The 19,583-nt window shown below is 54.7% G+C and overlaps 3 protein-coding genes across 5 annotated transcripts in view; 1 reads left to right on the forward strand and 2 right to left on the reverse strand.

The window, feature by feature from the left end:
• Positions 1 to 1,499: 1,499 nt before the first annotated feature.
• MED29 (mediator complex subunit 29) lies at positions 1,500 to 6,277 on the reverse strand. Its single transcript, XM_045442381.1, has 4 exons — positions 5,779 to 6,277; positions 5,180 to 5,238; positions 4,833 to 4,917; positions 1,500 to 3,176 (listed from the first exon to the last, which is right to left on the reverse strand). Exons 1-4 carry the CDS (start codon positions 5,992 to 5,994, stop codon positions 2,934 to 2,936), a joined length of 603 nt encoding a protein of 200 aa, XP_045298337.1. The 5' UTR covers positions 5,995 to 6,277; the 3' UTR covers positions 1,500 to 2,933.
• A 240-nt stretch (positions 6,278 to 6,517) lies between these two features.
• PAF1 (PAF1 homolog, Paf1/RNA polymerase II complex component) lies at positions 6,518 to 11,109 on the forward strand. The gene is made up of 14 exons (XM_045442380.1): positions 6,518 to 6,598; positions 7,196 to 7,225; positions 7,323 to 7,415; positions 7,756 to 7,877; positions 7,966 to 8,032; positions 8,125 to 8,226; positions 8,305 to 8,410; positions 8,511 to 8,579; positions 8,664 to 8,767; positions 8,852 to 8,968; positions 9,062 to 9,190; positions 10,156 to 10,261; positions 10,370 to 10,460; positions 10,547 to 11,109. Exons 1-14 carry the CDS (start codon positions 6,552 to 6,554, stop codon positions 10,948 to 10,950), a joined length of 1,587 nt encoding a protein of 528 aa, XP_045298336.1. The 5' UTR covers positions 6,518 to 6,551; the 3' UTR covers positions 10,951 to 11,109.
• SAMD4B (sterile alpha motif domain containing 4B) overlaps positions 10,100 to 19,583 on the reverse strand; it is a 40,280-nt gene continuing 30,796 nt past the window's right edge. For 2 of the 3 annotated variants that reach the window (XM_045442377.1, XM_045442378.1), the window contains exons 6-13: positions 19,412 to 19,498; positions 18,364 to 18,706; positions 17,638 to 17,723; positions 17,031 to 17,149; positions 16,267 to 16,465; positions 15,952 to 16,075; positions 13,676 to 13,759; positions 10,100 to 10,403 (exon numbers count right to left, since the gene is read on the reverse strand). In XM_045442377.1, the coding sequence (XP_045298333.1) occupies positions 10,351 to 10,403; positions 13,676 to 13,759; positions 15,952 to 16,075; positions 16,267 to 16,465; positions 17,031 to 17,149; positions 17,638 to 17,723; positions 18,364 to 18,706; positions 19,412 to 19,498 (1,095 nt within the window). In that variant the 3' untranslated portion in view covers positions 10,100 to 10,350. Of the gene's footprint in view, positions 10,404 to 11,254; positions 13,467 to 13,675; positions 13,760 to 15,951; positions 16,076 to 16,266; positions 16,466 to 17,030; positions 17,150 to 17,637; positions 17,724 to 18,363; positions 18,707 to 19,411; positions 19,499 to 19,583 lie in introns of those variants that run through there. The other variant, XM_045442379.1, reaches the window with a different exon arrangement.

Genomic DNA, 19,583 nt, shown 5'->3' on the forward strand with positions numbered 1-19,583 from the left:
GCAGCGTGACGGTGTGTGCACTGCGGGCGCGAACGTGTGTGCCCTGATGTGCCCGGGGACGCAGTTAGAAGTAGGTGTGGGACACGAGAGTGTGCGCCCCGTTTCCTGTGTGAGGGCTGTGTACTTACGGCCCCGCCTGCCACGGCTGTGTGTATAAAGGTGCGAAACCACCCGTGCCTTTGTGGTCGACGACGCTGTTGACTTTAACGGCCTCTGGCTCTAGGGAGTGTGTACTCCACTGCGGCTGTCCTCGAGGTGTATTCGCAAGAACGTGTGACCCACACACCCACCTGCACATCTGTGTGTCGTCGCTCTGAACCACAGCGGGGTCTGGAGTCACCAAGGGTGTGTAACTCCTTGAGGAGTGCACTTGAAAGCCGTGTGTGTGTGTGTGTGTGTGTGTGTGTGTAAAGCCACCTGTGTGTCACCGTAGGTGGCCGTGGCTGTGTGCCAGCTCTCTGTAGCTCTTTTGTGTAGTGGATGGTGTTCCCAGGTGTCTGTGTCCTTTTTGGGGGTGAGGCTGAGAACAGGGGAGGCTAGAATCTGGACGAGGTTCCTCTGAGGCCCAGTCACAAGGTAGTGGCACTGGTGACCTTTGGTTCCTGACGTCTGTATCGCACATCATGGGGAGGGTGGCTGGTCACTGTTTGCCACATCCGGGGGCACAGCAGACACACACACACACACACACACACACACACAACCTTCTCTACCTGAGAAGCATGATGTATCCCCAGCTAAGGCTGCTTTTGATAATATTGAGCTGAGTGTAGGGCTGACTCAGCCTGTGATGGGCAAAGTCTGCGATGGGGTGAAAGATAGTGGGTTAAGTGGTGATTAGAGAGTTGTTTATATATTCATGTGGTTGGATTGTTCCTTTAGAGTGTGTTTGTGGGACTGTCACTGGGTCGGAGAGCCTGGGGACTCTATGATTGTAGGATGGTGGGTTATGCTGTTCTCTGCTCTGGAGGAGGGGTGTCATGTGCGCCCGTGTCCCCATGGTCTGTTTTGCTCTACGTGGCTGTGCATCTCACGTACACCCTTCCCTGGAGTTGTGGTTGTGCACCAGCCTCTATAATCTCCCTTTGGGTCTAATAATCTGGTAAAAATCTCCATGAAGGTCCTTCATGACCTGCCTCAGCTTCTGTCCGTGCCCTGTGGTCAAGGCCTCCACATTGTTCCATAAACGCATCAGCACATTCCTGCCTCATGGCCTTTGCACTTGCCGTTCTTCTCCCGGTGCTGCTCTCTCTCCAAATGCCCACATGCCTATTCCCTCTCCTTCAAGTCCGCTCCAATACCACCTTCTCAGCGAGGCCTTCGTGAGCTCTGTCAAGGACTTTTTAAGTAAGTCTTATCATCTATTTAACAAATAATACGTATAACATCTATTTATAGGCTATAATAATAATGAGTACCCATGACCCACCACCCAATCTAAGCTCTAATGTCTTACTAATGTCTTTTAGTAAAGTAACATAATTCTCCATATGCAAATCTTGCATTTGTGTTAGATTTATTCCTGTAGATAGCATCATCAACTAGTGCCCAAGACCTCCACTGCCCTTCCTGAGGGTCAGCCCGACATGCCAGGCACTTCAAGAAAGGAACTTTCTAGGCTGTGTTCACACACACACACACACACACACACACACACACACAGGGCTGGCCATTTCCCAGGACTCTAGTGTGGGGACTTGGGCTCTGGGTGAATCACAGGTCTTCACAGTCCCAGGGTTTCCTTGCAGATGTGGGGTCTAGGACACATCTGGGCAGTGACACAAGAACCAGGGCACAGAAGGTGTTGGGTGGGGCAGTCCCACAACCCGGCTGACTCACTTGAGCCTTTCACACCCCAACAGCTGAGCTTGGGCTTGCCCAGGCCTGAAAGCCATGGCTGAGCTCTCGAAGCTCTCGTTCTTGGGGAAGTGGAGAGCCTGGTGGGCTCCTCCCTCCCTGAAGCCCCCTCCCCAAGGCCTGCTTCCCGGAGCTGGGGCCCAGGCGCCTGGGTTCTTCCCCAGGACTGATGATTCACCCCTACTGGGCCCTTTTCACTTCTCCTTTGGGGCTAAAAATACAGGGACCCAGGCATCCAGCTGGACCAGGCTTCACCACGGATTGCACAACGCTCCTAGTTTGAGTGGTGCTGACGCAGGCTCCAGGTTCGGGTGGGGGAGTGAGTTGCTCCCAGACCAGGCATGCTGAGGTCAGGGCCTAGAACCCTTTCACTTCCCCTTTCCTTGGCTGAGGACCCTGGGGGCTGGGTTGACACTGGAAGTGTTGGGGATCCCTGGACTTGGTTGTGGCCCCTGGAAATGAAACTACTTCCCCTAGCCCCAGTTAACCTAGGGCTCCCAGAAGCTGGCCTCCTTCATAATAGACAGAGTCCCAGTTAGGAATTGGGGGCAGAAGACAGCAAAAGGGGGCTAGGATAGAGATGGTCAGAGACAGGGAGACAGGAACACAGAAGCGCAGAGAGAGAGAGAAAGAGAGAGAGAAAATGGCCAAAAGAGAGAGAGAAAGTGAAAAAATAGAGAGAGAGAGAGAACAGACACATGCCTTAGAAACATACAGAACAGCTAGAAAAGGGAACAAAATCAGAGAGACCACCCCGAAACTGGGACAGAAGCAGGAAGGATTGAAGGAGAGGGAGAGGTCAGGGATCCTCGCCCAGGCCAGGCTGGGGGAGAGCCCCTGGAAGAGATCATCAACAAGCAGTCCAAAGTGCATCCTGGGCTAGGGAGGACAGCAGGCCCCTGGGCGAGCAAGGCCCCGCCCTGCAAGCTCCCTGCTAGCCTCTGCTGCCCCCTGCTGGCCGTGGCCACAGTGCTCCGGCGGGAAGAAAAGTCAAAGACAAGGCGGCTTTGAAGTCACTCTTCATTCCCTTCCGGTCCCCTTCCCCTACGGCCTGCCCCACTCCCAGCCCTGCCAGCTCACAGGGTGCCCCCAGGGCCTGTAGGTGGTGCAGGTGTCTTGCCCGTGACCTTGTTGGCACAGTCCAGCAGAGCGGTGTGAATGTCCTTGGCACAGGCAATCTGGGCTTTGATGACTGCCAGGTACTGCGGGTAGGGCAGGCTGTCAGGCTGCACAGCGTCCGGTTTGGTGGCCGTGGGCACCAGCGTTGGAGAGTGCTTGGCGCTGTCGCAACTCTGGGACAGGCACTCATGTGCCAGGCGCTGTGGGCAGGTAGGCAAGGTACGGCATCAGTGTTGCTCGCCCCGCCTACTCCCAACCCCACCCCAAGGGCCAGCCTGGGGTAGCTTGCTCAGCCTCCGGACTCCCAGGGTCTTGGGGTCAGAGCCTGGCCCCCCTGCGAATCACTTGCTGGGTGACTTCCGGTGTGCAGCCTGCTCCTCTCGGAGCCTGTTTCCTTCACTACCTCATCAGGCAAGGACGAGAACGCGTGTGAACAGAGAACACGAGAACAGTGTGAGAGCCACGGGCACTAGCACGTCACCTTAAGTGCTAACTGATGAATGTCGGCCAGCTATTACTGTGACTGTCCTAACTGCAGCCTTTGGCACTGGCAGTGACTTCTCCGATGACACCTGCTCCTGGGTTTCCTCCTTCTTCTCTGGCTGCTCTCTCTAGATAGACACTTCTTAGTCTACACAAGCCTTAAATGGGGGTAATTCCCAGGTCCCGTCTCCTCTCCCACCCTCAGGCACCACTCAGTTCCCACCTCTGCGCTGACACCACATCTGTGTCCCCGGCCTCCCCTGGAATTCCAGAGCTCTCATACCCTCCCCACCAAAATGTTCCTCTTCCTGGGTCCCTGTCTCAGGAGCCTGTCTTGGTGTGGCCTAGCCCCCTTGAGTCCTGCCATGGTTGCCTCCTGGGGCTCCCAGCCTCCACTCTTGGCTCCTCGAACCCATCCTTCGTTGGGCAGCCAGAGGCATATTCCTAAAGAAGCCAGCAAGCAGGTCCACGGTCTTCTCTGCTTAAAACCCTCCATGGCTCCCCAGCGCCCACAGGGCTATATTCAAAACCCAACAAGCCCTAATGCCTCCTACACCTCAGTAGCAAAACTAAGTTTCATGACATTCCTAAAGGAGAGTTAAAGCAACAGCCTGTTCCTTCTGGCTGGAACACCTTTCTACCACCACCAGGCTTCTCAAATTCTGGTTTTTCTTTCAAAACCTAGTTCAAAATGATGACGACGACACTACAGGAAACATTTGCCACGTGCTTAGTACCACGTTCAGCTTTTTACATATGTGATCTTGCTGTCTTTCCCCAAAGTTAATTTCTCAAAGGAGAAACCCAAGGCTCACAGGTGGCAGTTGGTGGTCTATCTGATTCCAGAGGCTTTGCTCTTAGCCACCCACTCTCCCCAAAACTCCTATGCCTCTTCCATTTATGTCTCAGCCTCAGCTCAGATAGCTTTCCACCAGTAGCCCTCTCTGAGCCCCCTCTCCTTACCCTACCTTAGGCAGAGTCAGGATCCTTCTCTGGCCTTCTACACTCCCCTGAGCTTCCATCACTTTACTTTTTTGTTTTTTCTCTCATTTTAATCCTGACACCTCCCCTATCATATCAGGCTATGTGCCTCCCCCATCATAGCCCTGACTTGTGTGGGCTGGGCTTTTCCTATCACAGACCTGACCACCCTGAGCTGTCATTGTTTGAGGACATATGTCACCCCAGTGAACTGGAAGCTTTGTGAAGGCAAGGATCAGGACAACACTGTGTCCCCAGCATCAGCTCATGCACACATCTGGCCCACAGGAGGTGTTCAGTGTGTGTGTGTGTTGACTGGCTGAATGAGGGTTCCTGACGACCTGGGGACTGAGGCAGGATTGTGGTGCCCCAGTGTCTAGAAGGCCCCTTACCAGGCAGAGCTCCAGCTGGTCACAGAGTGCGTAGAACTCCTCCAGACACTTGTCAAAGCGCTGTATAGGTCCGTCACTGCTCTTTCTGTAGTCCAGGAGAAGAAGGTGACTGGAGAATGGATTTCCAATCTCTGGGATGTCAGTGTCTACCCAACCAAGTATCCATCAGGAAACCAAGTTTAGGCCCAGAAGCCCCAAGGCAGGGCCTAAGGGACTGTTTTAGAAGAAGCAAAAAGAGCAAGGCCAGACGCTAAGGAGTGGGGCTTGAAAATAGAAGGAAGGTGGGGGGAGGTGGATGGGAATCCGGGTATGAGTTTCTAAAACTAGGAAAAGGGGACTGTACTCACTGTCCGTTGTCAATGTTAGTGTTCTGAATCAAGTTCTGGGCTGCGACTTTCATCAAGGTCTAGTTTATAAAAAAATAAAAATGCACGAAATGGAGAAACAGAGGGGGATGCTTTTGGTAGATCTACAGTCTTCCTTAAGATCTATTCAATTTCAAGCCTTCTCTTCACTTGGCACGTCTCCTCCTGTCAATCCAGAGTAGCATCTGTATTTTCCCAGAAGCCCGCTCTCATCCAGGGTTCTCGCCAGTAATCTCCCCGACTGATCTTAGATCCTCCCTCACCCACCAATCACGGGCAGAATCTCTGTACAGGCTGGTCTCTTCCTCAGGCTTTAACAACCAGAGCCTTTTTGCCCCTTCAAACTCCCTCCCATTCGAGTTCCGGCCATTCCCAGGCCTAACATTCGCGCTTATCCCGCTCACACTGTAAATCAGCAGAGCTTCGCTTTGGCCTCATCAAAAGGGCCAACTCATATTCCCGTTCCCTGCCTAACGCTCCTTTGCTCTCTCCCACACTACAGAGTCCCTCTGCCCTCCCCTGTCCCCCTTGGAGTCAGAGAACCAAACCCCGCAATCTTCTCGCCGTTCCTAGCCAATCACCTGCAGGCTCTCCTTCAACTGCGGGATGAGCATCTTATAACGCTGCACTGGATCGAAGTCCTGTTGCTGTTGCTGCAAAAGCCCGCTCTGGGCAGGCCCCACTAGCTGTGCTGGTGGTTGCGGCTGCTGCTGGGAACCCGGGCCACCAGACGAACCCGGACCCGACACACCTGCAGCGGACGAAGCCGCAGCAGCCTGCTGCTGGGACGCAGCCATCTTCCTCGCTTAGCGCGCCGGAAATACGCCACAGGCGTGTCTCTCCCGGTTTCTTTCTAGCTTCTGCGTTTCCAGGTCTTGTTTGCTCGTTAGCTCCTCCTCCCAAGCAAGTCAGCCAATGGGGGGAAATAATGACTACCCGCACTTGACGCTCAAATAAAACGTCATACGGAGATACCGATTCACCAATCACAAGAGGTTTTTCCTCCTTCGCTCCGCCCTTTACCCAGCTATTTACCAATCCGGGTGTGGGTCTAATACGGACTCTATTTCCCAGAAGGCCTCGCAGTTTGAGGCTACTTGTCGGGTCCTCAGCGTCTTGGCGGCAGTTGGTGGAGACGGAGCTGCGAGTCCGTCTTTGGCGCTGCCTGCGCGTTTACCTGAGTCTCTACAGGAGCTCTTCTCAGCAGCCCACATCATTCCGACCCTGCTTCCTCAGAGAGCGGCGCCAACCCGAGCCTTCCCTCGGATTAGGCGTCCGCCGACGTCGGTACACCCTTCCGCCTCTCCCCGCGGCTCAGCAAGGACCCCGTCCGGGCTTCCTTCGCCTTGTCGCCATGGCGCCCACCATCCAGACCCAGGCCCAGCGGGAGGATGGCCACAGGTAGGCGCCACGCCACCTGGCTGCACCGCTTTCTTCTGGGTCTATTCAGGTTTCGGCGAGGCGGGGGGTCGGGCTCGGGTATCCTCCTACAACGTCAACAGCCCCCTAGGTCTGTCCGTGATGTCATGCCCCTCCCGCGAACGCCGTGACGTCACCGAGCGCTCACTTTTGACATAGGGGGGTAGGTTCCTTCAGGGGTGGGGTGCTGCTCCCTTCTCCCTGCCATGGAGTTCAGGGATTAGACTCTTGGGAGGCTAAGTAGAAGGGATTGTGCTTTTAAGATTCCAGTCAAGCGTTTGGAGACCCCCTTTTCCAAAATCAATTGAGTACGTAGTTGTATTAAAGCACCTGAAGACATCCCTTCCAAAAGGGATTGAGCAGTTGGCTTCATTTATGGAAGCATCTGCAGACACTTGTTTTTAAAAGGAGTTAAAATACTAGACTCCCTCCATTAAAGTACTTGGAGCACCCCTCCCAAAAGGGATTAGCATTTGTCACCCCCTTCTCCCCTCTTTTAAAAGCTTGGAGCCCCCCCCACCCTCCCTTCTGTAAATCCTGTTCATCTTTCTGTCAATGTCTTTCTCTCTTACCTACCAGGCCCAATTCTCACCGGACTCTGCCTGAGAGGTGAGCCCCATTGTGTTTTCTCAGAGGGATGGGCCCGTGGGGGCTGGGAGCAGAGGTGGGGCAGCAGGGGCTAGGTTTTAAGCTACTGTATTCCCAGGTCTGGAGTGGTCTGCCGAGTCAAGTACTGCAATAGCCTCCCTGACATCCCCTTCGACCCCAAGTTCATCACCTACCCCTTTGACCAGAACAGGTGAGACTGACATGGAGGATGGTGAAACAACCCACTTTGAACAGGAGTTCCTTGAGAGAGAGAATTGCTTCTCTTGTTGGCCGCTTTTTTCAGAGCCTAGGACACTATCTGGCATATGGTAGTAGGTGCTCTATAAATATTTAATGAATGAAACCATCGGTGTCTAAGTCTTTACCCATTGAAGAGCCAGCCTTCTCACTCTGACATGGCGGGGGGGGGGGGGGGGGGGGAGACACTGCGTTTTGAGTTCTTCCCTGGAGGAGCTTGGGCTCTGGGAAACAGGGATATGAAGGGTAAAGCTGGAATCAGGAAACCATAATGGGTATGTTTCCCCACCCAGGTTCGTCCAGTACAAAGCAACTTCCTTGGAAAAACAGCACAAACACGACCTCTTGACTGAGCCAGACTTGGGGGTCACCATTGACCTTATCAACCCTGACACCTACCGCATTGACCCAAATGGTGTGTGAGAAGGCAGGGAGGGCTTGCACTAGGCCAGCAAAGGCTAGGACCTCCCTCATAGTCTTCCTGGCCCCTTGTTCTCCTCTAGTACTCCTAGATCCAGCTGATGAGAAGCTTTTGGAAGAGGAGATTCAAGCTCCCACAAGCTCCAAGAGGTGAGTGTGTGTGTGGAGGGGGGACTGGAGATACGGGGGATCTATGATGGGAGGAGAGTGATGGGTCCTTGGTGCCTAATACTCCACCCCAGATCCCAGCAGCATGCGAAGGTGGTGCCATGGATGCGGAAGACAGAGTACATCTCCACTGAGTTCAATCGTTATGGCATCTCCAATGAGAAGCCTGAGGTCAAGTAAGTTGTGGTGGGTAGGAAGGGAAAAGTGATTTCAGGTGTGTTCAGTGACTCCTAAAAGCCTCTCTTTACTCCTAGGATTGGGGTTTCTGTGAAGCAACAGTTCACTGAAGAAGAAATATACAAAGACAGAGATAGCCAGATCACAGCCATTGAGAAGACTTTTGAGGACGCCCAGAAATCAGTTAACTGAGGGACCGGGATGGGATGGGGGTGGGAGGCAGACCGAGGTGCAGCTCCAGAGCTCCGCATCCTCCTCCTCACCCTGTTTTTGACCCCACCAGATCTCCCAGCATTACAGCAAGCCCCGAGTGACACCGGTGGAGGTCATGCCTGTCTTCCCAGATTTTAAGGTCAGATCCAGGGCAGGAGGCAGAGAGAGGTAGCCTGCCATCTCTGCTCGTCCCAGTCTAATCCCAGTGCTCTCCGTCCCCCAGATGTGGATCAACCCATGCGCTCAGGTAATTTTTGACTCAGACCCAGCCCCCAAGGACACAAGTGGTGCAGCTGCGTTGGAGATGATGTCTCAGGCCATGATCAGGTAAGTAAGTGGCCCCACTGCCCACCTTGACCTGCTTCTCATTGCCCCTTTGTCCTCACTCTTCACTGCTCTTCTCCCAACCAGAGGCATGATGGATGAGGAAGGGAACCAGTTTGTGGCCTATTTCCTGCCTGTGGAAGAGACACTGAAGAAGCGAAAGCGGGACCAGGAGGAGGAGATGGACTATGCGCCAGATGATGTGTGCGTGGGGTGTGGGGTTTTGGGGACTGAGAATTGGGTCTTCTTTTCTCCTTCATAAGGAAGAAATGGAGCTGACCTTGTTCCCCTCACCAGGTATGACTACAAGATTGCTCGGGAGTACAACTGGAACGTGAAGAACAAAGCTAGCAAGGGCTACGAAGAAAACTACTTCTTCATCTTCCGGGAGGGTGATGGGGTCTACTACAACGAGTTGGAGACCAGGTACTTGGCACACTCCTCCCTCGGATTAGCCTGGGCCTGTGCTTTTGAATCAAGGTCCTGGGGTATGTGGGAACTACCTTGGAGGTCATTTGTACGTAAGGACTGGTTGTGTGCATTTTCAGTAAGAGCAGCAGAAGCCTGCTCAAGCATGTGACCCGGGCCTGGTTTTCACATGAGAGCCCAGAAAGAAATGTCAAGATTGAGCTTTTTTCTAGGGTAGATAGCCAAGTTTCTTCTGATGTCAGTAAGAGACTGCACGTGAAAGTAAACGTAGGCAAAATACAGAGTAATATGTAAAATGAGCGTAAATAGTTTAAGTGAAATCCTAGATTCCCAAATTAAAAATGTGACCTCCTGCCCAACTCCCCTGAGAGCTAAGTTTATTCCTGTGCTAGAGCCCTTGGTATAATTTGAGGGTTGGGAAAGGAAGTGTGATCCTGGGTTTGTTGAAAGCAGAGGTCACAAATTCTGATCCTATGTAAAAGGTGGCACAGTGGGCTGGGTGGGCTCTGGGTGACCTGGAGCTCTTGGCAACCTCCAAGAGGCACCATGACCTAGCCCGGCAAAGGGCTCCAACCTGTTGTTACTATGCTATGGGGGTTGGGGGAGGGGAAGTCCCAGTGGGGCCATAGATTAACATTTTCCAGAAGCCACCAATCTAGATTCTGTGCTTTAAGTGTTGGTAACGAATTCACCTTAAAAATCTCTTATGGATACTCCTATACGTGTATGTGTGTGTGCGTGCGCGCGTAGACGTTTTAGAAGTACAGGAGATTGTGGAACTATTATCCTTCCTTTCCCCTGTATCCAACCCCTAAGTTTAGTCCCCTTATCGAACTCGCATTTATTCTGGTCTGTTCTGGAGTAAGCGGTAAGGAAGGAAGAACCAAGTCAGACTAGATACCAGAGTGGGGTCTTCAGATGCATTTTCTACACACACCTCTCCACCACTGTGCCCGCTGCAGGGTCCGCCTGAGTAAACGCCGGGCAAAGGCTGGGGTTCAGTCGGGTACCAATGCCCTGCTTGTGGTCAAGCACCGGGACATGAACGAGAAGGAATTAGAAGCCCAGGTAACAAACATCACTGGCCCAGGGCACCCGTAGAGAGTGGTGGTGGGTAGGGAGAGACGCAGAGGCCTGACAGAACACCCTCCTTCCCCTCAACCATGCTGCTTCCAGGAAGCACGGAAGGCCCAGCTGGAGAACCATGAACCTGAGGAGGAAGAGGAAGAAGAGATGGAGACAGAAGAGAAAGAAGCTGGGGGCTCAGGTAAGGCTGGACAGGCCGAACCCCAGGAGCCCTGGGAAGGGTGGGAAACTGGGAACTGGGTCTCACCTCTCTCTGCTCCTTTACAGATGAGGAGAGAGAGAAGGGCAGCAGCAGTGAGAAGGAAGGCAGCGAGGATGAGCGCTCAGGCAGTGAGAGCGAACGGGAAGAGGGTGACAGGGACGAGGCAAGTGACAAGAGTGGTAGCGGCGAGGACGAGAGCAGTGAGGATGAGGCCCGGGCCGCTCGGGACAAAGAGGAGATCTTTGGCAGCGATGCGGATTCAGAAGACGATGCGGATTCTGATGATGAGGACAGAGGCCAGGCCTGTGGCAGTGATAATGATTCGGACAGCGGCAGTGATGGGGGTGGCCAGCGGAGCCGGAGCCGCAGCGCCAGTCCCTTCCCCAGTGGCAGCGAGCACTCAGCCCAGGAGGATGGCAGTGAAGCAGCAGCTTCTGATTCCAGTGAAGCCGATAGTGACAGTGACTGAGTCCCAGGTCCTTCAGGGTTGGTGCAGACACGATTACAATGCGATTATTATGCGCAGGAAGGCACTTTTCTTCGGGTGGTCTATTTGCGAGCCCTTTGCTTTGTTCATTTCCCTCCTCTGCAAGCCTTGCTGTTAATAAAGCCAATGTCTTTCCCTTTACTCCCCCATCCAGCCCTACGGTCTCATTGGGCTTACACCTCTCCTTCCCCCCCACCCCAGGAGCTCCAAGGCCTCAGGTCAAGGCCACTAGGTTTTCCATGAAATGTAGCATAACAAAGGTCAGAATCCTTTTTTTTTGTTTTGTTTTTGTTTCTTGTTTTTTTTTTTTTTTTTTTTCCAAAATAAGCCCAGACCATTAAACAAGTGAAACTCCAACAAGTAAGTCTTCTCCAACAGCGAGAAAAACTGTACAGTTACTCAAAGCTGATTCTGCCAGTGGGGCTGGGGATAGGAGGGAGGGTGAAATCATGGTGGTGGGGTTGGGGGGGGGGGCGTAGGGGCCTGGGGAGGGGCTGGAGCAGAAGAGGGTCAGGGTCCTGCCCGTCAGAGTGGGGCCGCCTGCGTCCTGCACACTCTGCTGTCAGGTGTGGGGGGGGGGGGGCAGCTCTTGCCTCCCGCTGGGTGTGTGGGGGGGTGTCCCTCACCACCTCCCAGTGCCAGGCAGAGCCTGCGCACCCTGATGGGTAGCAAAGAAGACAGGACTTGGCTGGGAGGCGGTGAGGGTCCTGTAAGAGGGACACCCTGCTGATTCCAAACGAGGTGGCCCCTGTCCATCCCACTTCCCGGGGCTATTGGGAGGGGGACTGGAGAAGCCCTGGGAGCTTGAGGGGAATGAGCAAAGGCACAGAAACATGGCGGGGCCGGGGTGGGGACTTGCATAGGTTGATGAGTGTGCAAGAGGTACATAAATAAACCTGACACCCCACCCAGCCCGGCACTGGGAGAGGAGGTGGGGACCTTAGCAGATCCCCAGGGCCACCCTCCCCCCTGGCTTCCTCCCCCTCCCTGGGCTCAGAGCTGAGGGAGGGCCAGACCAGGAGGGCAGAGGCAAGAAGGTCTGGGGAATGGGGTGAGAGTGCAGGGAGGGCGGTGGTTTTAAAATTTTTTTTTTTTTGGTTTTTTGTTTTTTCCCAACATTTTGTATCTTTAATAACATACACAATGGTTACCAGCCATATTCATAACAAAAGTTATTCATAAAATGTATCTAAAAATAACATTTTTTTTTTCCTTTTCGGTGTGAAAAGCTTGAGAATGTCCCAGTGAGGGGGGTGGGGTGGGTTGAGTAGGAAGAGGGGGTTGGAATAGGGGACCCTGGCTTCCCCACAGCCTGAACCCCCAAATCCCCTCCCTCCACCTGGGCCCCAGCACAACCCCTCAGCAGGAACAGAGACCAGAGGGTTTGTATGATTCCACGGCTGGGACAAATCTCTGGGTTATGATATAGTGTTCCACTTAAGTGAGGTCATGACAGAATGGGGGGTAGGGGAAGGATGAAAGAAAAAGCGGGGTGGGGAAAGAAACCAAAAACCAAACAATCCCCTTTCCCTTATTCCTTACCCCCAAGTCTTTAGCAACCAGACCCGGGAGTGGACAAGGGTGTGTTGGTTGCGGGAAGGGGATGTTAAGGCAACAGACTTCCTGACCTCACTCGCTGCCCTGGCTCCCGGCCTTCAACCACTGCATCTGGGGAGCCCGGGCTGGGGGGAAGTGGGGAAGGGCTAGGGGGTCTGGAGGAGGGGGCTCTGCCCTCTCCCCTTGTAAAATTCAGGCTCCCCCTGCCACTTTCTTGGCTCAGAGGCCTGGGGATTCTAAAAATGAGAGGGAATGATCAGAGAGAAAAACCGTTAAGAACTATATAAATATGCATCTTAAATAGGCCTAAGAAATTAATTGTAGAGAACCTCTGATAAACAGGGCAAAAGGAAGTGAGGGAAAGGAGGGTGGCTCCTGTCCTTGCGAATGACGAGAATGGGGAAGAAGGTGGAGAGGAGAGGAAAAGAGGCTCCTCCACTCATCCACCACCTTCACCTCAGCCCCTCCCAAATAACATCCAGGAGAGCAGGTTATGTACCCCACTTCTCTCTCCACAAATGTCAGATGGTTCTGAGCAGGCCCCACAAGATAGGGGGGAGCTGCTCCCCTGGGAGGGGCAGGGGGCCGGCAGTCTGGAGGAGGCAGGGGTGGGACGGGGCCGGGTGGGGGAACGAGGGAGGGAAGCAGGGGCAGTCGGGCTGGCCAGTCCCTGCCCCTTTATCCTGGCTGCCCCCTACCTCCCTGAGCCTCAGCAGAGACCCCTTGACGGGCCTGGGAGTGAGCAAGGCGTGTGCCAATGTTAAACAAAAGTTAAAAGGGTGAGAGAGTAGAAAAATACTAGAATGTATAGCTGAGCCAGCCCACCCTCTCGCTGTCGCGGAGAAGCCCGTTGGGGGTTGGCCCCCGCCCGCCGCCCAGGGAGCCTATGGGTGCGCTGGGCTGTGGGTCCCGTCAGATGGTGGAGGTTTTGTCTGTCCCATCTGTGATAAGAAAGGGAGGAAGGGAGGAAGATCAGGAACTGGCGGGAGGCCCAAGAAAAGGCGCTCGGGTAGCCTGTCATCCCAGTCAGGCCCTCCCTGGAGGCTGGCCTCCCCTAGGGACCCCTCAGGTTGCTCTGAGTTGCTCAGTTCAGAGGTGGAGACGCTGCTGGGTAGGTGGGAGCTGGGTCAGGGAAAGAGGAAATGCTCACCACCCAAGGCGTGTTCTGTCATGCTCAGACATAGAGACTCCAGAGTGGGATTGATCTCCAGGTCAGGCCCAGGGACCGGGCAGTCTGAGGGCGAGAGAGAAGGGAGGCGTGAGGACTGAACTGAGGTGGGAAGCAGAACCCAGGAGACAAAGGACTGGATGGGCTGGCATGGGGGAGAGGCTGACAGGGATAAGAGGGAAAGGAGGGAGGGAGAGAGTGGCAAGAGACCGAAAAACTGCGTGAGACATGGCACACACCAGACGGAAAGTATGACCGGGCAGAGATGAAGGACACAGACGGGCCTGGGTGTGTCATGGCGCAGGCAGAGGCTTAGCAATGCAGACAAAGCCTGATCAGCCGACCGAGGAAGTGATGTGAAGCTGAGGGAGCTTCCTGGAGGCCACACGCTACATGTTGCCTTAGGCACAGTCTGGGCATCTGCCCCAGGCACTGGGCAGCCCCGGGCTCCTGGACTCTGTATTTGGTGCAGAAGCTTCATTAGAACCCTTCCCATCCCCACTTGGACTTGCTTCTCTGGGCTGGATGTCATCTGGGCAGGCCCAGCAGGCGGGGCAAATCAGGACAGCAGCCATGGGGCTTGTCCTCAAACCACCTCTCAAAAGGGTCTCCTGTTCGGGTGAAACAACCCACCTCCCTGAGCCGCCCTGACCCCACCCCGCAGTGCTTAAAACCCTTCCCTTGGCTCCTCACTGCTACAGGGAGGAAGCCTGAGCTTTCTGCCTGAGTTCAGAGGACCTGCTCCCGGCTCCAGCCTCACCTGTCGTCACATTCCCAATGAACCCTGAGCTCAGACCATGTCAAGACACCTAATTGTCTCTCCTTAACAAAAAAATGTTTTGACCTTGGGCAAGTCACCTGAGTGTCAGATTCACGACTGATCTGATGAGAATAACACCAGCGCCCTCATGTGTGCAGCCGGGAGGCTCTGATTTGCCAGCGTAGGAGAGCTGCTGGACACACAGCGCAGCACAGAGCACGCCCGTAAAAAGAACGGTTTCAATTTTTTGCTCGTGCACTTCATCCATCCAGCCATTTAGCACCAGTTACAGAGGCCCACCACGTGCCAAGTCCTAGGCTAAGATGAACACAATGGCAGGGCCTCTGCCTATGACAGATGGCACTTCATGTAATCTCCTAAATTAAAAATCTCCACCGATTTGGCAGTTTATGACACAAGGAGCTTAGGGTCACCTGCAAATCTAATTAAAAAAAATTGGGGGGGGGGCGCCTGGGTGACTCAGTTGGTTAAGTGTCCGACTTCGGCTCAGGTCATGATCTCACAAACTCAAAGTTTGTGAGTTTGAGCCCCTAATCAGGCTCTGTGCCGAGAGCTCAGAGCCTGGAGCCTGCTTCGGATTCTGTGTCTCCCTCTCTCTCTGCCCCTCCCCTGCTCATGCTCTCTCTCTCTCTGTCTCAAAAATAAATAAAGCATTAAAAAACAAATTTTTTTTTTTTGAGCAAACTCTACCTCCAATGTGGAGGGTCGAACTCACAACCACAACGTCAAGTGTTGCATGCTCTACTGATGAGCCAGCCAGGAGCCACCCTCAGCCGCAAACGTAAGATCTCTCCAGAGGCAGCCCTTTCCAGACCAGCCGCATCTGCCTCTGCGGCCTCGATGGCCGGCAGCAGGCCCAGCACGGCCCAGGGCGGGGTCACCCCCACTTGACGAGCAAGGCAAGGCTAGCGTTCCTCTAACCTCCCTTTTGCCCACTTCACCTCATTCTGCTCTCTCACCTCTAGGCTGGCCTGTGAACAGAGGGAAAACCGCTCTCTTACATCATCCTTTAGTGTAGACCTGATCCAAGAACTGACTCTTGCCTGGTTCTTGCCTGAAAGAATTCCCACTGGTTCCCAGTGCACTGACAGGGAGGACTCCTCTCCATAGAGGCCTTGACGCTCTGTCTCATCCCCTCCACCCCTTCCAGACTGAGTATTTAATGAACTTCTAAAGAGATGGTGATAGAGACCAAGAAGGACCTTAAGATTGCAACACAGGGAGGGAGAAGTGAGGAGATGCAGGGCTGGGAGTAGGGGGAGAGAAAAACTGAGAGAAAGCAGACAGGATCTGAGAAAGAAAATTGAAGTGGGATGGAGGAGGGTACAAGAAAACCCACGATGTGGGAAGATGGGTGCAGAGTGGCAGGAGGTACAAGGAGAGGTGAGCAGATGAGAAAGGATAGTGCGAATCGGACTGAGAGAAAGGCCACCTAGGGTGTCGCTGAGGCAGAGCCCCATGGGTAGGGGCAGTTTACCTGGAGGGAACATGAGAATGGCCTGGGGCGACGAATGGACCGGGAGGGAGTGGGTGCGCTGCACAGAGCTGCGGCTCTGGCTGGGCATGCTGTTGCTGCCTCCGGGGTTGGCAAACCACAGGTTCTGCACGGGGCACGGGAAAAGAGAAAGTGGTGAGCTGAGAGGGAAGAGTCCCAGGCCCAGGCGCCATGGAGCTGGCAAAGGAGCCTCTCCCTTCCACGCCGGGCCCAGATGCAGAGATATGGACACACACAGCCCAGGCACCACCACCCCAAACCCAGAAGTGCCACGTCCTCTGCTTCCAACGGGCTCACCTGTCGGCCCTGGCCCCCAAGACTGGGGCTAGTGAGGGCATGTCGCGGGGAGATGCCCCCAATGCCCGAAGGGCTCAGAAGGCCCATCCTGCCGGGCGGGAGGGCCCGGGGAGGCATGGGGAACTGCCGCTGGGTCCGCCGGGCTACCCCCATCCCCACAGAGCCAGCTATGGGAAGCGAGTTGGAGCCGAACGCCCAGCTGTGAGAGAGAAGGCAGGGTGTCAGTTTAGGTGGATGGGGATGGGGCCCCTCTGTCCGTCCCTTCCTCACCTCCCCCTACAATCCCCATGGGAAGGACAGAACACAGACCTGCTCCGAGCAAGGGCTCCCCGTCCAAGCCCTTGCATCACACACGCTCTCTTCTCCTGCCCCAAGGTACCCCCAGGATGGAGACAGGAGCAAACAAAGGTCTCCTCACATCCACTTACAGCACTTCTCCTAACTTCAACTCTCAAATGCGATATTTACTATTTGGGGTGAGAAGGGACCTCAGAGCCCCTGCACGCAGGTGAGAACAAGGGACAGGCAAAGGGACGGGTGCTGCTTTTTGCCAGCTCGGCACCCTGTTCTGGTGGTCAGAACACACCCTGATTTTCTTCTGGGAGAGTCTTCACTGAGTGACTCGTATAAGGCCACTCAGCGGACTGAATGAGGACAACCAATTCCCGGCCCGCCACGCCAGTGACCCTCTCCGCGCTCTCCATCCACCAACGAGGGCCCAGGGAAGGAAGGTCCCTGCGCCCCAGCCCCCACTCCCCACTCACCCTTTCTGCTGCCGGTAGCTCTGCATCTCTAGTGCGGCTTTGCGCGGGAAGGTCCGCAGGAGCTTCAGCACTTGCTGTTTCCAGGACAGCAGCCGTTTCTTCTGCGTCTCCGTGAACGCCTAGGATTGGGAGGGCGAGGCAGGGAGGGTACGCTTTCAGATCTGCCTTCCACTCACCCACTCATTTACTGACTGCCTGCTCGGTGCCAGGCAATGCTGGGACGCAGGGGTGACCTGTGCACACAGAGCTCACAGTTTAGTTGAGAAGATAATACACACGTGATCTAAACTGTGACGAGCCCTGTGAGGGAGAAGCCCAGGAGCAGAAGACTGATCTGCCGCAAAGGCCCAGTGAAGGCGTTCCTGAGGTGTATACGCTGGAAATGAGAGCCGAGGGACCAGCAGCAGGGAGGGGAAACTGGCTCCCAAAAAAGGAATAGGTATTAAGGCTCTGAGAAGGAGAGCACAGGGTACCCACTGAAGCCAACACTGGTGAGAGACGAGGGTGGGTGCCAGCCGGGCAAGGCCCTGAGGACCACATGAGGGATGTGGATCCTGAGAGGGACAGGACAGCCTTTCCCTTCTTGGGACTCTAGAGAAGGCCTCACCTCATGAGTCAGGCACTTTTCAATGAGCTGGAGGTAACTGGTGATGTTCTCCTCGTCTGGTCGGGACACCAGCAGCTGGGTGCACACTGTGGGACAGGGGAGAGGAAGGTCGGCCCCAGCACGCCCCCTGCCATAGTCTAGCTCCCCCGGTCCCTGCCGGCCAGCATCGGAGGAAGAGGAAACTCAGGCTGGATGAGCTCTAGCTATGTGCCAAGCACAGCACCTGGCTATCGTTAGGATATAAAAGCCCACCAGAGTGGTACAGAGAAGTTGAATCATTTGCCCCAGGTCACACAGCTAAAATGATATGGACCCATGTGTAAAATCTGCTATGCCATGCTGCCTTAGGAAAGGCTGAGCCCGTTATGAGTTTCAACATATCCGTCTGTGGACTTTAGTTCCTTGTGAAAGAAGCCGTGGGTTTGCCTCGCACCGACTGTACACCACTTCCGCCGACACACTGTCTGGTCTCCTGCTCGGGCTGGAGACACTCTGAAGGTAAGTAAAAGTTGTCTCGTACCATCAACCTGGACACACCTGAGGGCAGACGTTCTGCTCTGGACACACTTGCTACTTTCAGTCTCAGCTACTCTCTGAAGTGATCTAGTTCCCAGGGTACTCTAAAAAAGCTGTTCCCACTATTTAACTTGGATTGGATCCCTGACGACTGGTTCACTTGGCTCCCTGTCCCCGAACTTCTTGAGGGGCCTTGGGGGGGGGTCTCACCTTTGCCCATCACCCGTGTAAACTGGCTGGGGATGTCTCCGTCGGCGACGGGAGCCGGGGCTGGCTCACTGCCATCAGTGGGAGCTGGAGCTGGTGGAGGGGGGTAGCTCTCTGCAGCTGGAGGGTCCTTGGTCTCAGTGCCCTTGTCTGTGCCGGGGTGAGCCAGGGGAGGCTCAGCACCTGGCAGTGGTGGCTCCCCCCGGCTCCCATCCTTGGCAGTAGGGGTGGCGGCAGCGGCAGCAGCCACGGTGGCTTGGAGGACACTGTAGGCCTTGATGGGGGTGATAATTATCTGCTGCAGCTCCTGCAGAGCGTTTCGCAGATTCCCTCCTTCCAGCACATCCTGAGTAGGGAGGACACAGACAGGGTCACATGCTGACCCCCACAGCTACGTAGAATGACTATACAAGCGAGGTCAGACAGAGATCGGAGAGGGCTGGTGGAACCCTGGGTCCTAGCACTTACAGAAAGGAAGTAAGGGCACTACACGCTCACACATACGTACACATCTGTATATGCATATCCTTCTTCCCCCCTCGAGGTGACGTTCCATGGGGCTCAAGGAGGTCTGATGCTGGGGTCTCAGGGTCCCGCCAAGAATGGGACCAGATTCAGACCCAGAGATTCAGATCAAGACACTGGGGGTGGGGGTGGGAAGCAGAAGTCAAGTAGCAGGAAAAGGGGACAAGGAATGCAAATTGAGGCAGATACGGAAGGGGAGCGAGTGGATGAGAACCAAACGGAAAGAGAGATCATGCACACAGGGAGACATTCAGACATCAGACACCAGAAATACCACTAAGAAATGGAAAAGAGAGGGCACAGAAGGGACTGAGTTAACAAAGTCTGGAGACAAAGACCAGGACAAAAAGGGGAGCCTCTCAGCCACAAGCAAGTGACCCCGGTGATCTGACTTGCTCCTGGCCTCCCTCCCTAGGGCTGGGGCCACTGGACATCAGACCTGAGGGCTGTGAAGGCCCCAAGGGGAGGCTACCCAGAGCCAGTGGGCAGCCGGCTGGCCTTGAAGATGGGGATACCAGGTCCTCACCTTCTCCAGGGACTTGAGGACGCTCTGCCTCTCACGCAGCTTCTGGATGCTGAGGGCTATCTTGTGGCGGGCACCTTTGGTGACATTCTGTGGTAGGGGCAGAAGGGGATAGATACTTTGGGGTGCCCCAACAAGGCCTGAGGAGATGCAAGAGGCTTGGGCTTCAAGAGTA

This window comes from Leopardus geoffroyi, chromosome E2 (genome assembly GCF_018350155.1).
Source record: "Leopardus geoffroyi isolate Oge1 chromosome E2, O.geoffroyi_Oge1_pat1.0, whole genome shotgun sequence".
In the NCBI taxonomy this organism is placed as follows: Eukaryota; Metazoa; Chordata; class Mammalia; order Carnivora; family Felidae; genus Leopardus; species Leopardus geoffroyi.

Excerpts from the sequence above, each read along its gene's own strand:
- MED29 (XM_045442381.1), bottom strand. The coding sequence starts at position 5,994 with ATGGCTGCGTCCCAGCAGCAGGCTGCTGCGGCTTCGTCCGCTGCAGGT. Across the intron at positions 5,239-5,778 it reads AGTTGAAGGAGAGCCTGCAG|ACCTTGATGAAAGTCGCAGC; the intron begins GTGATTGGCTAG and ends TTTATAAACTAG. Across the intron at positions 4,918-5,179 it reads ACTAACATTGACAACGGACA|AAAGAGCAGTGACGGACCTA; the intron begins GTGAGTACAGTC and ends CCTGGACTACAG.
- PAF1 (XM_045442380.1), top strand. The coding sequence starts at position 6,552 with ATGGCGCCCACCATCCAGACCCAGGCCCAGCGGGAGGATGGCCACAG. Across the intron at positions 7,416-7,755 it reads TACCCCTTTGACCAGAACAG|GTTCGTCCAGTACAAAGCAA; the intron begins GTGAGACTGACA and ends TTCCCCACCCAG. Across the intron at positions 8,580-8,663 it reads CTGTCTTCCCAGATTTTAAG|ATGTGGATCAACCCATGCGC; the intron begins GTCAGATCCAGG and ends TCCGTCCCCCAG.